Source organism: Stylophora pistillata, chromosome 1, assembly GCF_964205215.1.
Source record: "Stylophora pistillata chromosome 1, jaStyPist1.2, whole genome shotgun sequence".
NCBI classification, from domain to species: domain Eukaryota; kingdom Metazoa; phylum Cnidaria; class Anthozoa; order Scleractinia; family Pocilloporidae; genus Stylophora; species Stylophora pistillata.
The window spans coordinates 23,892,798-23,914,296 of NC_142519.1; the positions used below are offsets into that span (position 1 = coordinate 23,892,798).

The 21,499-nt window shown below is 39.2% G+C and overlaps 2 protein-coding genes and 1 long non-coding RNA gene across 11 annotated transcripts in view; all 3 read right to left on the bottom strand.

Moving 5' to 3' along the window:
- On the bottom strand, window positions 1-7,712 carry LOC148741752 (uncharacterized). Its single transcript, XM_088737536.1, has 16 exons — window positions 7,697-7,712; window positions 5,894-6,066; window positions 5,407-5,509; window positions 5,016-5,074; window positions 4,699-4,776; window positions 4,372-4,576; window positions 4,218-4,279; window positions 4,083-4,118; window positions 3,607-3,875; window positions 3,428-3,514; window positions 2,869-2,937; window positions 2,109-2,151; window positions 1,903-1,988; window positions 1,678-1,726; window positions 845-905; window positions 1-188 (listed from the first exon to the last, which is right to left on the bottom strand). Exons 1-16 carry the CDS (start codon window positions 7,710-7,712, stop codon window positions 109-111), a joined length of 1,476 nt encoding a protein of 491 aa, XP_088593662.1. The 3' UTR covers window positions 1-108.
- A 3,392-nt stretch (window positions 7,713-11,104) lies between these two features.
- LOC111335535 (uncharacterized) overlaps window positions 11,105-21,499 on the bottom strand; it is an 18,898-nt gene continuing 8,503 nt past the window's right edge. For 2 of the 9 annotated variants that reach the window (XR_015995642.1, XR_015995640.1), the window contains 6 exons: window positions 18,171-18,273; window positions 17,293-17,346; window positions 16,252-16,335; window positions 12,909-12,964; window positions 12,436-12,493; window positions 11,105-12,332 (listed from right to left, as the gene is read on the bottom strand). This is a non-coding gene — a long non-coding RNA (uncharacterized LOC111335535). Of the gene's footprint in view, window positions 12,333-12,435; window positions 12,494-12,903; window positions 12,965-13,372; window positions 13,461-14,643; window positions 14,788-16,251; window positions 16,336-17,292; window positions 17,347-18,170; window positions 18,274-21,499 lie in introns of all 9 variants that reach the window. The other 7 variants (XR_015995645.1, XR_015995644.1, XR_015995647.1 and 4 more) reach the window with 7 other exon arrangements.
- Window positions 18,283-21,499, bottom strand: part of LOC148741753 (uncharacterized) — a 5,019-nt gene continuing 1,802 nt past the window's right edge. Inside the window, exon 1 of the mRNA XM_088745935.1 lies at window positions 18,283-21,499. This exon is cut by the window's right edge and continues 1,802 nt beyond it. Within this exon, the coding sequence (XP_088602061.1) occupies window positions 20,181-21,499 (1,319 nt within the window). The 3' untranslated portion in view covers window positions 18,283-20,180.

Here is a 21,499-nt window from a genome sequence, read left to right on the forward strand (position 1 = left end):
TCAAACCAAAATTCCTTTTAATGGTAGCTCCGGCCTCTTAAACTAGATTTAGTATAAAACTGCCTCGAAATTGAAAGTTAATCCCTACAAATTTATCCACGAGTTTTGCTAACACTTTAACTGTAACCCAGCGCGTCCATGTCGGAAAAGAGATCGATGAAGACATCCCGATGGGGCGAGTTGGAAGCCTGAAAAAGAAAACTTAACATCAATACAACTGAGCTGAAAGCAAGCACTGGTGATTTGCGTTATCCACTATTACTTTAACTTCTTTTGATGGATTCTCTCAACAACATCATCGCTTGTCATGTGCCTGCAGTCGAACTATACGTAAGAGGTGACGATTATGAATTATTTCCATTAATAACTAGCCTTTTCAACGAAATTAAGAATTACGAAGCTCGCTAATAAGTGTTTAGGAACTTATGACTGATAGGCCCGAAGAATTTTTTCGACTGTTTAGTTCGATTGCTGTGCCAAAAAGGTTGCTGTTCCTCTCAAAAGGGAAATTAGATTACGATTTTCTAATTTCGCGACCCGATTTTTTTTCTTGACTTTAGGTAGTTTGGAATGATTTCCAAAAAGCAAGTTTTGTTTTAGCTTGGGGGAAGGGGGAGGATGTTAAAGAGTTCAGCAGCTTTTTTAATTCTCATAATGTCCCCTTAAAAAGAAAGAAAAAAATGTTGTGATCTAAAGCTCACCTTCGAGCAAGGTAAACGATGAAGCTCATAAGAAGATGTGAAACACTGTAAGAAATAAACGTTTGACACGTAAGGAATTGGAAAGACACTTGAGCTTCTAGAAATCGACTTTCTCTAAACAAAGAGAAACAAAGATAACTTACCATCTTGTCTGTGGCCCCGTAACATCTTTGAATCGACCATAATCTGAGTAGCAATGTACGACTGAAAGCAAATAAAGAGAAGACTATCTGTTTACCAAAATAAGCAAATAAACCCCTTCAGGCGGCTTGTATGTCAGCTGATGGCTAATAATGTCTACGGCTGATAGACTGTCCGACGATGAATACTTGGCCGAGAAGCGAAGCTTCGAGGGAAAATATGAAATTTTGAGAACACTGTCAGCCAAGGACAGTATCGGCCGACATACCAGTAGGCCATTCAGTTATAACCCTCTCTTTAAATTCATAGGGCACGAAAACAGCTCGTAAAAAGCCAGTGGCGGATGCGTACTTGCGACCAGCTTTATAGCATAACCAGTTTTCGTCCGCTGGCTTTGTTTCTTTTCGACGGAAATAACTTGAGGACAAATATCGATGAAGACGGGAGTTAACGCGTGACGACTGTCTGATGATTTTGCCATAAAGTAGACATAAAGTAAGTGACATAAAGTAGCCTATGAAATTGCGCTACAGAAGCTTATGACCTAGGTAATAATCTCGCGAAAATTAATGAGTGGCTTATAACTGACCAAAACTGACTCATGCAATAGGAATTCTAAAACTAAATAAGTGCACGCTGGCAAATCTAGACAAGAAAAAGTTCTCAAATTATGCTCGGACAACGCACATAGTCAGACTCGGATGACATGGGTAAAATCGGGAATGATTTTCACCATCGAAAAGAGAACCATACGACTAATGGTCAATTATTTCTTGAAGCATTCAAACGGTGAGCATTTTTCTCCATTATGCATATATCCAACATGTATGTTTACCTGGATTTGTTCCATGACATCATCACCCATCTCTTCCGCCATGCGATAACTGAAGGAGACAAGGGATTTTTTATATGTAAGGAAGCTTTAACTTGAATCAAGAACAGTAAAGGATGAGTGGGAATGCCAGGAATGAATCCTTAGTAGTAGCCGTCCGTTCAAATATATATTTATAACGCTATTCTACTGGCATAGCAGACACGCGAAGAACAATAAAGCAGTTACACATCATGGTCAGCGCTGTTGTACATGAGAGCATTTTGAAACATTAACATCATGTCTCTCTGCAATTCGCTCGTTGTACGAATGGTCTGTAACGAAAAAGATTGCTATTAGCGTGATAATGTAAAACAAATCGTTAAGATACGTATGCCTTCGAACCCAAAACAATCCAATTAATGACAGACTAATAATTCGCGCTATGTTCTTACCCCATTTTCAATGTTCTTTTTTATCGTTGATAAATCCATAGGTCTGCAAAAAGATGAGACGGTTTAACTGGGGATATTTTGGTGGATCATTGTTTAATGGTTGTCACACTTAATGGTAACTTCGTTGACATTTCTGTAACAAACAAACTGCGACAATTTTCAATTCATAAACCTTTCCCAATCTTCACTTATTCTGAGGCTTATTGATTCAGAGTAATCAGAGAGTCCCATTTTCATGATTTTCTGATGTTCACAGTAAAAGAGATACAGCAGCCTTATAGTCAGCGCGCTTGACTCCGTGTCGAGAGGCCTCAAATCGGTGGAAGGCTGTGGCTGGGTCATCATGTTGTGTTCTGTAGCAACAGCAGCACCATACCCAAGCCAACCGCTCTAGGAGAATTGCAGTCGATTAACCCTCTACACCCTAACATCAGTATGCATCTTCTCAGTACCGTTTCCATATATTTCCTGAGGTACTAACAAGGAGAATTTGTTTAACAATCGAGAGCTTCTTCAGTTGGTGATCATTTTCTATATTCTCATGACTATAATGTGTGATTCAGGGGTGATCTTGAAAGGAGAAATTAGATACTCGTCACTCTTGGAGGTCAAAGGTTTTAAACATGTATCTAAGGGGATTGTAAATACTCTTGGTCTATTTAAGATATAGAAACATCACAAGCTCCTGTAACTCTGCAAGTTGTACTTGTATATACACTCTTCTCTTACATCACAAGTCGAGTCCCTTGTACGTTTTTACCTGAAAACAATGCTATGGTATCCTGGTGCCTCGTCGTCTGTAACTGGGTGCAGAAACACGTTTGCATATCTGATAAAACAAAGATAGAAATGAAATGTATTTCATTTGGAGAAGTTAAGAAGTGAAAGGAGAGCAGAGTGACCAGATGTTAACCTGGTGGATGTGCCACGGCTAAAATCCAGTTTCTTTTTTCTTACTCATTCAAGATATTGTGTGGGTTTCAAGTGATCATAGGGTACCTTTTACCATGATCACACAAGACTAACTTGTGCTATTCAAATGGAAAGCACAAAGACATATGTTGGGAAAAAAGACGCTTTACAGTAAATTGGCGCGTTCAATGGCGAACAAAAGACTACAATCAAACCCTTAGACGAAATGTGCGACATGTATCGACTTCCCTCAATTTCAATGCATTAAACCAAAACTGGAGAATGACGATGGCCAAATACATCGGGTGGACATTGAAATAACACCAGATTCTGTTCACTTATCTTTAAGGAAACGTTTAACAGCTGAATGAGAGAAGTATTAATCCTGGGTAAACAATCATTCTTACTTATGATTGGCTGCAGCTCTCCAGACCAGCATTATTGACTTTTTCCATGTTTTCTGTGCCTGAATGGCTTCTTGTTCGTCACTGCTTCTAAACCAAATAAACAAGCAAACAAACACCTTACATCAATTTAAAATTAAATTTTGTACTAGAAGCAATCCACATCCACCAGCAGCACTTACCCCTGGGACACTTGAGAAGCGGGGCTACCGGGTACGGATTCAGACCCCGCCTTGTCCAACAAGAATTCTTTCATCGAGGAGCAGGGTTCATCCTTCTCAGACTGACTCCGGTCCCCTGGGTCGGACACTGCCTCGTCTCCACTCTCCCGCTCCATCTCTTCATCGCTGTCCTCCTTCTTTTCCTCGGCAATAGACTCGTTTTCTTCTTCGTCCTCTGCCTTTTCGCTGGCCTTCTCAGATTCCACATCTAATGTCTCCATTTTGGATTCCTTTATGAGAAAAAGAAATCGTGTATCAGTGAATAGCCGTCCACGAAGACATTATTACTGATTTTTCAAGAATTAGTACACAAACCAGGATAGTAAGGGAAAACGTTTCTTTACACTGTTTTTTTTGTTTTCTTTACACTGTTTTAACACTAACAAGGTCTGATTTTGAGGAATCGATTCAAGAGTTTTCTTTTTCACTCTCCATACCTCTTCATGTTCCTCTTCAACGTCACCTTCGTTGTCCTATGGGATGGGATGAAATCGTTAATTCTTAATTAATATAAAAAACAATTTGAGGTATAGAATGGCATAAGGAAGATTAACAGAAACAGTGACAAGTACCGTTGAGGTTGCAGATTTGCTGCGATGTCTTTGATTCCTTCTTGCTGCTCTTGGTGGTCGACCTAATAAATGAAAAAAGAAACTTCATGTCAACCAAAAACCAACGCGTGAAAAAAAAACTTACTTAACATTAAATACTGAGTTCATCCCTCACCAGGCCTCCCAGGTTTGGATGCACGTTTCTGGACTCGCGGAGAAGAGACTGGGGTCTCAATAGTCTCAACTTTTATTTCAGGGATGACCGCTGATCGTTCAGTAGAGGCTCGGGCAGTACTAGCGTCATTTTCGAGAATGTCGCTCGCAAGTTCTGTACCGCTGTTTTTCTCGGAATTCTTCACAGCTGGTTCAAAACTTTTGGGCTATTATTTCCTGCAGTATGAAACAAATAAGAAATCTTGCCTAGGTAACAAGTGGCAAAATTCCTGAAAAAAAAAAAAAACACAACAACAACAAAAAGTTGTTTAAGACTGGTTAAACTTACCTTCCTGTCTGCTGGAGGGGTAGTGGGTGGGGGTGTAATTGCCAAAGGGGAGGGCAGAGTTGCAGTCAGAGCAGCAGTCTGAGAAATAACAATTTCATCTTATTCTACGATAATACAAATGACAATGATAACAAAAGCTAACATCGGTGTGCAGCTCTAATGACATCATTGAAAAAGACTGGCATGTTCAAGTTTCTTTGAAACTTCGCGTGAGACGAAAACGTCGCTACATGATTCACACTGTAAATTGGGATTAAATCTTTGACATTAATTATATAATTTCAAAGAACGACAATGAACTTGAGTGAAGCACTTACCTTAGGATTGACTGAGATGGCTGGTACTGGTGTGGATACGCTTAGAACCGCCTGAGTGCCTGTTAATTAAATAACAGCTTCATTGAGTACTAGTTACCATCGTGAAGCTCGCATGAGTCAAATGTTTAATACAATCACATATCCCAAGAAGTGCAGCTTTCAGAGCCATACTGTGTAGAGTGATTTCACAATCTTGCTGTTAATGTGCGTTAAAAAAATTCCTTCCAAGTTTGTCATTTCTTCCATACCTTACTGGCCTTTAATAAAAAAATATTCACCAGGCAAGCAAAATTTCACTTGTTTTGTTTATAAACTCTTTAGAGGGAGAGCAGCCCAATTCCAATATCAGACATAAATCTGTGCACTCTTGGCATATCACTTTTTTTTATACCTCCTGTAGTCCCCCTTTCACTTCCAATCACAGATAAAGAGTTTTCTACTGGTGTCCCTGTTGAAGGTTCCACCAACACTGATGAATCCATTCCTCCTAGGGTCTTAAGAAGAGTTAAAAATTAGAGTAACGAGCAAATGTCAGTAATTAGGATCGAGGAAAGGCAGTTAAGATGAAATCTGACGAGTACGCTAACCAGTTACCTACAGTGGGGTTCATACATGTAGCAGAATAAGGAAGTTACCAGTAAGTAACGAGTGGCTGCTGGAAGTTTGGAGTTCTTCTCCCTGGTGCTTACTGCAGATACTAATTGTCTGTATCATTTACTTTCAAAATAATGAAATGATCGCTTTGGAACGGATCGCATGTTGTCAGAGAACACAGGAAGTACTTGCATCATACACTTGCATATGGAAGGCTTTCTAGAACAATTTTGATTAAAATGTTACTTGATTTAAGAGTTACAAGCAGCAATACAGTAGAATACCTTGGGTACTGGTCCTCCAAATGATGAAAGAGAGTTGACAGATGGAGATGTAGCAGGAGTATCAGCAAGAAGTTTAGAAAGTGTGGGAGCGGTGACTGATGGAGCTTGAGGTGTGTTTCCTGGTCTCTCCCTCATGGAGTCCAGCTTTGCGTGCTCCATGGAGGGAGTAACCCCTAGACAACACAAAAATAATAAAAAAAATTAAATAAATGAATTAAAACTTGTAGTGTACAAGTATTTCCTTTTCTCTTCCAGCCTTTTTGGGCTCCATTGAGGGGGTAAGCCCCCCCCCCCAAAAAAAAAAACCCGAACAAAAACAAAAACAAAAACAAAAAGAAAAAAGACAAATGAATTTAAACAACTACAATAAAAGAAGGCTGCTGTAATTTTTTTATTTTAGTTTATAAGTTTGCAGACAGCTTTATCACTTATGTTGTTTCCCTTAAGTTTTGACTTTAATGAATTTGAATATATGAAAATCATATACGTGTACTGCGGTTTTAAGAAATGTATGAAAGCAATCCTTGCAGTAATGAACACTACTAGTATGGAGTACTTAAAACAAGGCCTGAAAAAATTCAGGCCCATACACAATTTGTGTTTAGTAAGTTTTAGCCATAAAATATGATTTTATGAAATAAAACAAAATCAAATCAATTTTCAAATTCAATCCTGGACATAACTGGAATAACAACCAGCACCTACATGTAGTATTCTTTGTTGTGAGTTATCATCAACATCATTACCATCATAAAAAAATTTTTCATATGCTTTGTGATAATGGTTTTCGTATTTCTGCACAAGACTACAGCCACATCTCGTGCGTGGTAAATTAATGTATCTTACCCCTAACCCTGCCAGGAGATGGGGCCTACGGTTTATTCGTCCTTATCTGAGAAGACTAGAGTATCTATCCATTTCTTGAATATGGAAAGGCAGCAAATTCTCCTCACTTGTTTTAAGACCATGAGTATTGGTCCGGCCGGGGCTCAAACCCTCGACTTCCCACACAACACAATCCGGCGCTCTAACCAATTGAACTAACTGGGAGGCGGTTTCAGGGATTTTACTACTTTAGGTCCTGTCTTTTAATCCAGGTCATAAGTGCAACATCTCTTTGGCATTTCCAGGCTACCATTTTTTTGGATTTCTGGTTTCTATGGGTCTTATGTTTTTTTAGATCACAAGTGTTTTAATTGAAGGTTTTGCTGGTCTCAGACTTTTAAGTCTTGCACTTTTCAACTTTAGTACTTTTGGACACTAAATTTAGGATTTTTACTGTAGGTCTTTACTTGTTGGATGTTTGGTCTCAAAATTTTTGGGTCTTAAAATGTTGTTAGTCTTTTTGGATACGAAGGTCTGTAGGGTCTATGGATCTCAAGTTTGTTGAGAAATAGACTTTCCAGATCCTAATTTTTTTTGGTTTGTGGCTATTTCAAAGTTTTAAGTTTTGGGGGCCCTGGATTTTTCAGTTTTTTCTTTTGTGGGTCTTCTCTGTTTCCCGACCCTAGTTTTCTGGGTCATTATTGGTATTGCATTTGATATTTTTTGGATCTTTAACATGTTAGAGGTCGAGCTGCAAACTTGAGTTATTTGGTGCTCACCATTATTTGATGAATTATCCAGAGTAGAAATCACTCACATTTTTATCTCCTCCCCTTCCCCTCCCCTCCCCTCACAGTATCATTTGAGTACTGATAAGGAGGCCCATGGATTTTTTATTCTAATTCAGATAATATATTAAATTCATTAAATATTTTTATTACACATATAAGAGAGGACTTTGATATGTGAAGCTCAGACCTCTACTTGGCTCCATGGCTTATAACTGCTCATGTTGATAAATGGTTTTTGGTGTGTGCCTGTCCTTGTGCATGGATAAACTGAGTCAAGATGTTAAGGACATTAGCTAGAAGGCTCATTTTTTGATTGATTATTGATTAGTTCACTAATTTCAGAATGATCTTAGATAGCCACATAGTTACAATGCTTATCTGTTTTTCCGTATTTCTATTGGTTTTGTAATCGGACCTTTCAGCGTCACCACGCGCATATAAAAGGCAATTTTAGCGTCCCTTTAATCAGTTCTTCGTAAGTTTTGAATAGCCTTGGTAAACTTTCGCTCTTTCGTTTTTCTCAACCTCTGGCACAAGCGGGACCGATATGTGAGTACCTTTGTAATTTTGTTTTTCCCTCTCCAGTCTTTTCAGTGTTGGGCGACAATATACAAACAAATATTGCAATGATCTGTATAGATTTCAGATTCAAAGGCCAAATTCGTGCCAATTTGCGAGTCAGTGAACGCCCATCATTTAGATAGAACAATGGGCTGTTTATCAGTCATCAAACTCTTTTAATTTGTTTTCAAACTTTTGTTCTGTTTCACTTGTATTGTTAATCTCGTTATAAACTTTAGAGCCCAGTATTTAACATGCGATTCTTTGATCATGTATTCCGCGGCTTTTCGTTAGATTGATAGAACTTCGTTGTATTGTTGTTTCAGTTTATGATCGATCGTTCGATAGATTGATTGACTGTCAGAATAATCGTTATTTTCGTCATTGATTGTGGTTCGTGGTCGATTGCTTTTCAAGAATAAAGATTCGTGCAAACAGTCAACTTTGGGTTGTCATTTCGATCAGTAAAATAGTCCCAAACACCTCGTTAACCGCGTTTTGGAGCGACACGCCCTTGAACTTTAGAATTTAGATTTTGGTCGCCGTAAACGCTACACAAGTTGTGAATTGATATAAGGCATGTCCCCATGGAGCTCATGTAAGTCATTTAGTTTCATTATAATGTACTACAATATGATGTCTGACTGATTGATTGACTTGCTGTCTGGCTGCCTGGCTGTTTGACTGATAGAGACACTGACTAACTTGCTAGCTCATTGGTTAGCTGTTTGACTGATGAAGAGACTGACTAACTTGCCAGCTCGCTGGTTAGCTGTTTGACTGAGGGAGAGACTTACTGACTGACTGGACTGACTGACTAACCACCTGGCTAGTTTACTGAATGGCTTGCAGGCTTACTGCAATGAACTTGCTTACTGACTGCTGGCTGGCGGACTGACTGATTAACTAACTTACAAATTGTCTGTCTAACTGACTTACTGACTGATTGGCTGGTTGGCTAGCCAGCGGACTGGCTCCCTGGCTGACTGACTTATAGCTGACTGACTGACTAGCTGGCTGGCTGACTGGCCTACGGATTGACTGAATGACTTGGTTACTGACTGCTGGCTGGCTGACTGACTAACGTACAAATTATCTGTCTGACTGGCTGGCTTGCCAGCTGACTGGCTGGTGGTCTGATCAGCAGGTTGACATAGAGACTGGGTTTTTATCTTAACTGACCTACTGATTATCCTGTGATGTTCAACTTCACAGTGTGTTCTCACTTTTTAGTATGTGTGTATGTATATAACCTCATCATTATACATTTCTGCACACAAAACAAAGCAATTGTATCCCGTATTAAGCAACTTTCGGTACCACAGAGTAAATCTGTGTGCGCATTAGGTTGCATTTTTTAAGGAGGGGTTGGGATTTCAGTAGATGGGGTATTAATAGGATTACAGAATTATGCAAAATGACGTATCGTAGGGTTAGTTAAATGCAGCATTCGAGAACGGTTTAGGAATGTGCATAGGTTGTCGTGAATGAGTGTTTTTGCGAGGAAAATTGTCTACTCCTACATTCTCTATAAGACGTTTTGATTCCATTGCTTACATCAAGTTTCAAGATGGGTAACTTTGTGGGAGCAAGGGGCTCTTCTTTTTCACATCGGGGGCTTGTGAATCGCAAAAAATTCCGTTACCATCGAGTTCATCTATAAAAAGTTGCAACGAAACGAGGGATGTTCTCGGCGACTCATCGCGCTACGGATATATACCGCTCGCTATAGGAGCATACCTGTCGCTCCTGGAACCAATCTGATCGCAGGATTTCTAGGGTACCGCCCGCTCACGCATTGACAAAAAAAAATGAAATAGGTTATCTTGGGCGCGATCCATTCAACCAAAATTTCCGGGCCAAGTTTTGGTTGAATGGATCGCGCCCTTGATTTCTTTTGATAACAATTTTCATTCTCATGAATAGGTTATAAAACATAACAAAGGAAACAAGAATCACGGTGGAAAAATAGATTGAAGAGTGAACATAGCTTTGAAACGAACGGTACATTAAATGGACAAGCAGAAACCATGAATAACTTAATGCAATAGTTGATCAACCTTTATTTGCACGGTCATAATTATTCTACCACAGAAGTAAGACATACCACGCATATTCAAAGTCTAATGATGGTATTTTGGACGTGCATTCATCACAAGCTTTTTATTATTTTATTTCTCTAACCAGGAAAGGTGTCAGTCCTGATTGCCTCTAAACTCCTCAAAACTCTTCCAAGATAACCGTTTACGCGTCGTTATTTGTCTCCTCCCGTTTCACGTCGCACGTAGTTTCGCTTAGGGTTTTGAAGATCTCTCTAAGAGGAAGGTTGATTTCTTGGTTTATTCCGGGGGGTGTGGGGGGAATAATAGAATGATCAGCTAGCATCTTTAGAGGGTGTTGGAGAAGTTTTCTAGGGTAGTAACGTGGAGTTTACTCGGGCTCTGCTTTATTTCTAAGTTTAATTCTTTGTTTTAGATGTATAGTACTTAATAATTTACATACAGTATCCGGTGCAGAAATCTGGCAAACGTTTACACCCGCTGTTAAGTTTTGCTCAAACTGTCTTTTTCAGAGATACAATGGTTTATTTGAAGGTTGCAGTTAAAGAGGAATAGTTTATGTCTACCGGGATTGAAGCTTTCAAGACGATACGATGATATACTGTTTACAGGTTAGAAAGCTCTACACCTTGCTTAGTCCATTATTATATTTTACAGAAACCAATTCAGTCGGTGAGTTTGACAATAAGACACTGCCCACTAACTTTTAATCGTTTATCATTCTCAATATTGTAACTGCTTCAACAAAGAGTTTTACGGTCAGATCTCATTAATAAGAAAATTGCTTCGATGAATGATGTTAGGACTGAGCAGCTTGAGACGTTAATCCTATCGCTAATTAAGGGCAAACTAAAATTTAACTACATAAAGGTTTAAAATGACCTCAAGGTTAGGCTTTGGTGAACTGCTTGGAAATGTAGCATCCCGCCGTGGTTTCCGCTTTAGTCAAACCCAAATTATAGAGCGCACGGTAGTTTCTTTTATCGTTTTTAAATCCTCAACAAGCAATGCAAGCATTAAGGGCAAACTAAAATTCACCGAAATTGGTATTCATGTCATCAATAATTACAAAAAATTTGATTTACAGCATTTAGAATTGGGGAGCCAGAAAGCCACGTCAGAAACCCAAATTATAGAGCACACGGTAGTTTCTTTTATCGTTTTTAATTCCTCAACAAGCAATGCAAGCATTAAGGGCAAACTAAAATTCACCGAAATTGGTATTCATGTTATCAATAATTACAAAAAATTTGATTTACAGCATTTAGAATTGGGGAGCCAGAAAGCCACTTCAGAAAGCCACGTGCTAAACACAACTTATCATATGCAAATTTCCCTGTTTTGCAGGTTTCTTCTACAATCCAAAGCTGGATACCAAGGAACACGATCACCTTAAGAATGAGACCAGAGATAAATATAAATCTTGGAAAGAAAGCAAAATTGGTTCGAACCCCAATTCAGAGAATAAATTGAAAAATTGGGGTTTGATCCGTCCACCATCCCACACCACACATAACACTTGATAAGTCACCTAGCTTGTGAGACAAAGATCTCTTTGTACAAGGTAACTTGGTTATATCAACTAAGTTGACATTGTAAATGGCCACCGTAAAGAGTTTAAAAGTTGACGTTTCCAGCGTTAGCCCTTCAAATTAACTTGTTGCCCCCACCGACCCTTCAAATTAACTTGTTGCCCCCACCGACGCAGCACCACAGTACAGTATTACAATACAATCTTTTAATATATATATGTATTGAAATAGTATTAAAATTTATTTCTCCGGCTCCATTATAATACAGCAACATATAATTTAATATATATATATATATGCACAGCTTAATATATATATGTATTGAAACAGTTTTAAAATTTATTTCTCTCCATTTTAATACAGCAACATTACAATTTGAGATCGTTTCTCCATCCAACCTCCCACACCACACCCACCGCTTTCCTAAAGATTTCTTTAGTATTTTAAAACATTGTCTATCTTGTGGTACAAAATTAATTTCAAACGCATGCGTTTTTGTTTCACCAAACGTCTGTCTTAATACACATGCGTATTACAAGATGACATTACGATAAGATGGAGAGAATTTTCAAAATTTAATACTTAAACATTTCCTCTAAGTGGTCAGAAATGACGGCGGTCGACTTTGACACTTTGTTTGGATTCTTGAAGTAGTCATTCTTTATGTAATCTTTAAAAAGAAGAATGAAGGATTAAATGAACAATTAGACTACACTGCACAGACAAAAAAGGAAAGAAACGAACAAGTACGCAATAAAACAAAGTGTACTCACCTCAAACAAGTTTCTGTTCGTCTTCATGACCATTCTAAACTTATAACTTTCGTGGTACCTGAAAGAGGAAAAGAAAGTGCGCAGCGTAGTTAGTCAGTACTGCCTTTTTCTTTCTTGAGGCGCACAACGGTTTAACGTATATCGCAGATGTCCATTGGTAAATAGATAAATAATATAAATACAGACAAACATTTGTACTTTCTCATGATCAAAAAGACACAAAATTGACAAAATATGGGTAAATGCATTACGTGTGGCTTTTCACGCACAAGAAACCAAGGGATCGATGAGTTATTTTTCCACACATTTTAAAACATTTGGAAAATTCTGAACAAGATTGAAATCCTGTTCTCACCAAACGTCTGTCGTAATACGTATGCGTATTAGAAGATTTTGGTACCACAAGGTGAACAACTTTTACAAATAATTAGCAAACCTTTCCAACTGACAGCCCTAAATTGCGCTTACCATACCAAAAGATTATCTTTGTCCTTGGTTTCTTTCCTGAGGTTGTCATTTTTCGTGAAATCTGTGTACAAATGAACGAGAATTCACAAACAGCACTTATCAGACACTCACTGACAAGTCCTCTTTTCAGAGAAAAGTCAACCTTGAAAAAAAAAGGATGTATCTAGACAGACGTTTTTTACACGAAACGTACGCGTTTAAAATGAAAGTTACTAACACAAAGTAGAGAACTTTTTCAAACACTTGATAAAACTGGTGAAGAGAAGTAGGTGTTGAAGAAAAGGTTCAGGAGAAAGAAACAAAATTAATGAGAAAATATAATGATTCAATCAAAAGACATCGAAAAAGTCGCGAAGAGGCCAAGACAAGAGGAGTGAGATTTTACTCTAGCTTGACGTTTACCTTCCCAACGCAAACCGAATTTCCCTGACTTTTCCTTTTATTTGAACATTAGTAGTTTACAACTAACATTGTTTTTCTTAAATTTTCCCTGACTCGAGCAACCACGTGAAGCGAAACCAAAATTGTGTCCCCAGGGGCGCGATACGGAAGCCGGCCTAAAACAAAAATAATTCACCTCTCGGAAATTTTAGTCTTTGAATAATACCACTAAACCCTAAATAGACGGCAAAAGAGATTCAAAGGCCTACAGTGACCAACAAAAGATCCAATAGCTTTTAAACCAAATGAAAGCTGCAGGGTGTTAACTGACACAACACCAACAGACCTATTAACTTTCACCAGAAGCATGGAACCCAGAAGCGCCTAAATTCTTCTACAGTGTTTACAAACGAGCTGGCTCCGCCAGTTCGAAAGGCGGATAACACTATTTACTGCATAAATCTCCACCTGGCCCCAGTTGTTCAAAGGGCGGATAACGCTATCCAACGGATAAATCGCTATCCAGCGGATAAGTGTTACCAAAACGTACTGTGCTATCCACCGAATAGAGATTTATCCAGTGCATAGCGTTATCCATCCTTTGAACAACCGGGGCCTGGTGGATAGCACAGTAATTTCTATCACCACTTTCCGCTCGAGAGCGATTTATCCCAGGCCATTGGATAGCGTTATCTGCCCTTTGAACAGCTGGGCCCAGGAGGTTATCATGCAATAAAGAAAACCGCGGATCCTTTTAAGCTTAAATATGGAATCAGAGCCGTTCGGCGTCCTCGCCCGGAAGCGCTGCACAAGTTTGATATCTAAAGAGAGACTGGAAGACTTTTCTTGTAAATTTCAAGTCTAACTCCGCACTTAAACTTGGCGATAAGGAAAAGCCATAAATCGAGTGGACTGCTTTGTGGATTTAAACTGGAAAGGATCTGCTCGAAAACGTGACTGCTAAAAAAATTAACAGTTGAGTTTTAAAAGAAATGAAATAAGATTTCGATCCTGTGTAGAACACTTTGAAGACAGTGAGAAGGTCAAATGTGGTGGGAGAACCTGCGATTTAAGCTTCCTGAGAGTTTTCTGGCGCGGAGTTTTAAGTGATGCTTTGGAGAGTTGATTCACCCTCTAACCAATCGAAGCTATTGTTTGAGAGTGGATAAGAGATAAGAAGTACAGCTGCATCTCGACGAATAAGTAAGCCTATCATATCTCTCGGTCAGTAAATACGCTATGATTGGTCAATTTAGCAGGCCGTAGCTCATTGTAAGGCCTGCTAAAATTAAAAGGTTTGTTTAAGTGAAAATCTCCCCCGCATATTAAACCAAAAGATAAAATAAATACCCTACTAACCTCACTTTCTCGGTACGTGTTTAAGTTACAGAATCTCGCATTTTCTGCTCAGATTTACGGCACGCAGGAAATAATTGTGAAAAAAAAATCGGCCCGTAAATTACTGTATTGATCCAAAACTCGGTAAGTGAACAATCGCCTCCGCTAAAATGAACTATTGCATCAAATGTTCATATAAAGTTGTAGTCTGATGATTGTGCTGAAAATTTTTTCCTCTAAGAAAAGCTGTTTCAATTTTAAGTCTTTTCCACCTCGTGTTCATTCGATTTTGTGTTTAAATCACAATTTCCTCATTGTGATCATGTTTATCATCGGTAAGGCCTGTATCACTCTGTGTCGATTTAGAACTTTTCTCTATTTTTTCCCTCTTTTTCTCTTTGGAGCTTTAACTCTTCTGTAAGCCACGGAGGAAAATCGTGGTCAAGTGGTTAGTCTATCCGTTCAGGTAAACGTGGTGCTAATTCTCGACTGGACGAACGTTTTGAGTCGATGTAGTTCAAAATTGCGTGATTTTTCCACAAATTATATATCAAAATTTTTCTATACGCTGAAGACCTTCTGCTGATTAATTTTTTTTCAAACTTTACTTCAAAAACCCTTGCTTCCAGCTACCTCAAAATATACCGTGAACCGATGAAATTACGCGCGTAATAAGTGCCAATACAGGCTTACATCAGGTAAGTTTGGCTTGTCGTATCTCTTAAACAAGCACGGTGACCTATCTTTTTAGTTGCATATTTGAAACAGATATTGGTAGGGAACATTTACAGGAAAGAAAAAAAATTGTTCCCTAACTTTTTTCCTGAGGAATCACCTTAAGTAATATTCCATTATCATATGACCCGTCCGGCCCCGCTTGCGCAATCCCATAGAAAACCATAGTGAAAGCTGACGTGTGCAGGGCCGGTTGGGTTGACGTGAGTTGTTGCTACAAAAACTTCCAGGAAAACAGTAACGAGAAAAAAGTTCGCGTTTTTCAAAGAATTGGGAGTTTCTTGGTCTGACTCGAAAATATAAAGGAAAAGTTGTAATTCCAGGATTTTTTCTGTGTGTTCGTGTGGCTGCGTGTGCCCCTCTGTCGCGTCATTTCTAGGTTAAAATTTTCAACACCTGTATACGATAAAATGCTTACTGACTGAGTGGGAGGGCCGAACGGAAAATATTTGGCGCTTGGTCATGAGGCACGTCATGACCTAGAGGCAAATATTTTCCCGTCCGGCCCTCTCACTCAATCAATAAGCATATATTATGGCGAAATAAGTCGTTCGAGCCCGTATTGCTCCGAAAAAGCTCTAAAATGTTGAATTCCATAAGTTGGCAGTAAGTAAGGTGGTTTGCTCCGCTGTTTGCAAGTTGCGGATTGACGTAACTATTGTAAGATTTGTTAAAGAGCTGCACATGGACCGTAAACTGAACTCGCGACGCTAGAAGAGCGCTCAAGTGAATGAGATCGTCCTCACAGTCAACTCTAACCGGAACGTAAATTCTGATTGGCTGAGCCCGCGTTGTACACAGCCCAGCTTTGCGACATAAAATACCTAAAATTATGCTTCTATGTTGTGTCCTTCTGCCTCAATGTGTGTTTCTTAATGATAACAAACCACTCACCTTGGACACCTCATAGAGAAGATCACAATCCAATGAAATCCAAGATGTTTTATATACATCGATATTCCCTCTCTTCCTCGAATCCTGTTTTAAAATAAAAAGTACAAAACTCTCCTAAATTTTTTCCGTTTACATACAAGTTTTAATATATGAAGTCTTGTCTTAAATGGGTTTTAATTGAATCTTTTTTGAGATTTTTTGGGTAATATGCACTTCTTACACAAAGTCAAACATCTGATCAGCGCATAAAGACAGTCCGGTGTACGAAAGAGTTCATCCTTTTTTGGGGACCAAGTCTTTGCATCACAGATCAAGACTAAGGTAGAGATTTGTTAGGGGCACCAACCCATGAAAGGGTCAGCATTTAGTCTCCCATCTCTTGTAAAAAGTCAGACGTCCGCTCAGCGCATCAAGATAGTCCAGTGTCCGAAATAGTTTTTCCTATTTTTGGGGGACCAAGTCTTTGCATCACAGATCAAGACTAAGGAACAGGCTTTGTGGGTGACACCAACCCATGAAAGGGTCAGCATTGAGTCTCCCATCACTTGCATAAAGTCAAACACCTGATCAGTGCGTAAAGACAGTCCAGTGCCCGGAACATTTTAACCACTTGTATTGGGGACCAAGTCTTTGCAATTGAAAGTCAGTACAAAGTCAAACTTCTGTTCAGCGTATGTAGACAATCCGTTTTTCCCTTCACAGATGAAGACTAACGAAGATATTTTGTAACACCGATATTTGGGTAACACCGATATTTGTAACACCGATATTTGGGTAACACCGATATTTGTAACACCGATATTTGGGTAACACCGACCCCTTTCTATCATAGATCAAGACTAACGAAAACTCCAATGTCCTAAAGGAGTAGTTTTCTAAAAATGTGTTATCCCTCGCATCGCCTATTTAATCTTAGCCCAGTAAAATCGCACTTTGTCAGAGTGAAAACCTCGTCAAAGCATTTAAGCAAAAGTTAAAACTTATCTTTCTTGCATTTGTAATGTTTCTATGTTATCTACATCACTACTTATCTCAGCTCACGAAATAAGCTGCACTGCCAAACCTCAAACGAGATTGAAAGAGCATCTGTCTTTCCTGGGAAGAAAACAAGGAAACCATTAATGATACCCACAGAGGACGCCATTGAATTCTATGATATAAAGCTGTTCCGCTGTTGTTTCAGTATAAAAACACAGATACGTGTGCATTTGATTTGAGCAGCTTCGTAAAGATGCTTTGCAGCTTCTAGAAGATACTAATTGAAATTGATTTTGGTTACACTGTAACCAATTAAGCATGCTCTGTCCGCAATTTAGTGATTTAACGGGCCAGGCGAGGGGCTTAAATGTTTTCTAGAGCGAAAGGAAACTGATCCATATCCATTAAAACAGCCGCACATTAGCAAAAGAACAAGCGTGAAACAAACATTTGACTAATCTTTTCATGCCGAACTAACTTCATTTTAAAAACAAATCTATCTTCACTAAATAATTTGGATATATCAACAAAGTTGAAATGGTAAATTGGCCACCGTAACGATTACAATAGCTAAAATTTATCTTCACCAAATCTGCCGTCTATACAGCAAGCATCCTCGTGCTCACTTTTTATTATTCTCTTTTTGTGTAGATATTAACGCTTATGCTTGTGCCTAAATAAAGAGAAACATGTCCATGAAAAGTGAGATGAGAGACATTTTTACTGCTGGCTATCACACGTTGGAATATTAGGAAACAATTTAGAAGTCTAAATTTAGGGTATAGATCCACCTTTGTCCACGTTCTTAACAACCCCATTAAGCATGGATACCATTTTGAATTACTGATGGAGGTGCAAAATCTTCCAGTTCACCATCAAATTGTACACTACACATCTGAAGTGAACTTGAGAACATACTTCAAAACAAAAGTCTTCTTTACCTGCTTCATCAGCTACTACTTGGATTTCACAACAAAGCAATCATCAATTAGGATAAATTCAAATTCCATCCTTAGGGCTGAACCCACCGTCTACTACTGGCACCTATCCGATAACAAAAAAAATTTTTTTTCTTCAATGTTTTCCTTGTGGTTAGATTTATAATGACATGATTTTACAGAAAAGCGAGCAAATAGACATTTCCTTTGTGCAACCCCACTCTACAAATGTTTGTTTTCATAAGTCAGCCAGTCTGTTGCTTTGTTACCAACAACTATCCATCCTTTGCTTTGTTTCACCTTAAAAAAGGAGTGTCTGTGGATCTAAGTTTGGCAACATAATTGAATGTCTGAGACGCGTTTAAAATGGAGTTCATTTTTTAAATGAATTCCTTAAAAAGCAGTAAATTCTAAAAAGTACAATTCTTTCCATATTTATAACATAAATGAACATTGTACCCATCATGATTCGTCAATTCAGTTTCCAAGCAGATGCTTTATCAGGTTAAGCATTTAATAAGTGACAACTATAGATCCCTTTGAGAAAATCTAAATATCAGATTTTCAGATGTTGGCATCTGTGCAATCTCTCAGTCAGTTTCCAGACTGTATTCAGTCATTCAGTCAGTTACCAGACTGTATTCAGTCATTCAGTCAGTTAGCAGACTGTATTAATTCATTCAGTCAGTTACCAGACTGTATTCAGTCATTCAGTCAGTCAGCAGACTGTATTCAGTCATTCAGTCAGTTAGCAGACTGTATTCAGTCATTCAGTCGGTTAGCAGACTGTATTCAGTCATTCAGTCAGTTAGCAGACTGTATTCAGTCATTCAGTCAGTTAGCAGACTGTATTCAGTCATTCAGTCAGTTAGCAGACTGTATTCGGTCATTCAGTCAGTTACCAGACTGCATTCAGTCATTCAGTCAGTTACAAGACTGTATTCAGTCATTCAGTCAGTTAGTTGTTCAGTCACACAGGGGCGGATCCAGGAATTTTTGATTGAGGGAGGGGGGGGGGGGGTCGAACCTTTGGTTCAGAAAGTACTGTTGGACTCATTTGAGGCAAATTACTTTTCCCCCGCACTCTCCACACCCCCTCCCACCAGTCGCGGTTGCACGTTATAATTCCTTGGCCGCTTACCGTTTACTTGGATTCAATAATTTAAAAAATCAGCCAGTTAAAAAGTGATATACGATCCTGTGGAAGTAAGAATTTCAGTCTCAGAGTTGTAAGCGTCAGGTCTGATAGGGAGGGTCCACACCCCCCAGAACCTCCCCCTGGATCCGCCACTGGTCACACAATCTCACACAAACGTTACTGGTGTTTAAGTCCTTATCATTGAATTCATGTTACTGCAACCATCTTTCAGTTCAATTATTGTTTACTCAGTCAGTAGAAATAATGTCTATTAATTGTTAATCAGTTGATACATGTCGTTGATACATGTAGATTAGTTAGTCAGTCAGTCAATCCCCTTGAGCCACATGTTTGACAGCTGGTCTGTTGGGTGGTACAATGCAGATGGGCAGTTTTTAGTCTGTCTGTGGACAGTCAAAAGATCCAATCGTAAAGTATGTTAATCAGTGGAAAAGTTATATGGCTAGATATTGATAAGGAAGTCATCAGCCACTCAGCCATCTGTAATAATAATAATAATAATAATAATAATAATAATAATAATTTCACAAAATCAGTAAAAATACAGGATAAGAAACAAAATTAAGACAAATTAAGGTACAAATATTAAGACAAGTTTAAAAAGTCTCTAGCTGAGAGAAGTCTTGAATCTCTTTGGTACTAACATCTGTTCTACAGAGTAGCAGAATTCATCTTATGTCTGCATTATTTTGCTTCAACTTCATTCAGCAGAACAGCAAATAAATTGACGATACATGATCGACGTCCTTAATAATAATAATAATAAATTTTTCCTTAAAAATATTTCACAAAAAGCAGTTCTCTAAAAAAAAGAAGAAAAATTCAGTAAACTAAGCTACATAATAAAAAATTGACTACTTAAATTCTGGCTTGCGCACTTTCCGTATAATTTCCTGAAGAACTGGCTCTGTCTCTACGTCAGTGCAAACCATGCGCAACATTTCCGCTTCTAGATCCCTAATCTCATTGTGCCTTTGAATGATCAGCCCCCCATGCCGGCAGACCATAGCATGATCAACGGTAAAAAAGTCCCCACATGTGCAAATGCCAGGTAGGTCAGCGATCTCCCAGTCATACCTGAGTTTAATTGCGTCTCTGGATTCTCTTTTGTTCAAATTAAAATTCATCTCCTTTATCGGGATCACTGTCAACCAATTCGAGGCTCCTTTCTCCGCAGCTAGCTCTACCGCGCGTTCAGTTTTGCTGAACAAGGATTCCCTCACTTGCTCACTCTGCCTCTTTAACAATACATCTTTTTCTCTTCGTGCATTCGCTTGCAGGGTCTTAATTTCCATCTCATCTGGTGGCTCTTGGGCTTGCTTGAGAATTTTCCACACAGGAGGGCCTGTGATCTCAACAGACGCCTCATACTCTTGTGATGCGGTTCTGGCTGAATTCATTAGCCCCAGCCCGCCTAAGCGAACAGGGAGTTCTAAAAGATCCCGTTCTTTCAGTGTGGTAGCATGCTCGGTGATAGCCGGCACAAGCAAATCCACTATGGCACGCTCTACCGGTTCGAGAAAAGAGGCTAAGCCTGGCAGAGTTCTTAAAAGAGATGTCCAACGGTGCCTTAGTCCAAACACAAAGGCTGCATAACTAGATTGAGGTTGTGTTGTAGCGAATTCCGCCAGTCTGGTTACTTGTACAACCCATTCCTCAAATTTTTGGTCAACATATTCTTCAAAAACAGCTCTAGAACCAAGAGCCGCTCCTAAATGCTTGCGACCCTCAGTTGTGATGTTAATAGTTGTCTCGCTAAAGATCTCCTTAGCAGGTCGCTCTTTTTCAGGTTTCACAATGAGCCAGCATTTTTGGGGGTTTGGAATATATCCCAGTGGAGGCCCGCTGACCATGAGCTCGTCCCACCATGTTTTCACATCCCCTAGGGAACCGCACCCAATTGCGTCATCCGCAGACCAACATTGGCTAGCTGCGCTCTTGACTTGTAGTCGCGTTATGAGTGGCTGGAGGCTGATGGCGTATAGGCTCATGGCAAGCGGGTCGCCGTGTGTAGCGCCTTTGGATGATCTCAGTTCCTGTCCGCCCACGATGAAGAGGCGTGCGGGCTCCCTGTAAGTATTTATTGCGTATGTCGCTATTGATGGGCATAACACTCCAATATTATGCAGGGCGGCGGCTCTATTCAAGGAGTTGAAGGCGTTCGACGCGTCTA

Bases quoted from the DNA above. Each gene is read 5' to 3' on its own strand.
- LOC148741752 (XM_088737536.1), bottom strand. The intron at 3,876-4,082 runs GTATGGAGAGTG...TTTCTCATAAAG, and splicing joins TTGAAGAGGAACATGAAGAG to GAATCCAAAATGGAGACATT. The intron at 1,989-2,108 runs GTAAGAACATAG...TTTTCGTTACAG, and splicing joins AAAAGAACATTGAAAATGGG to ACCATTCGTACAACGAGCGA.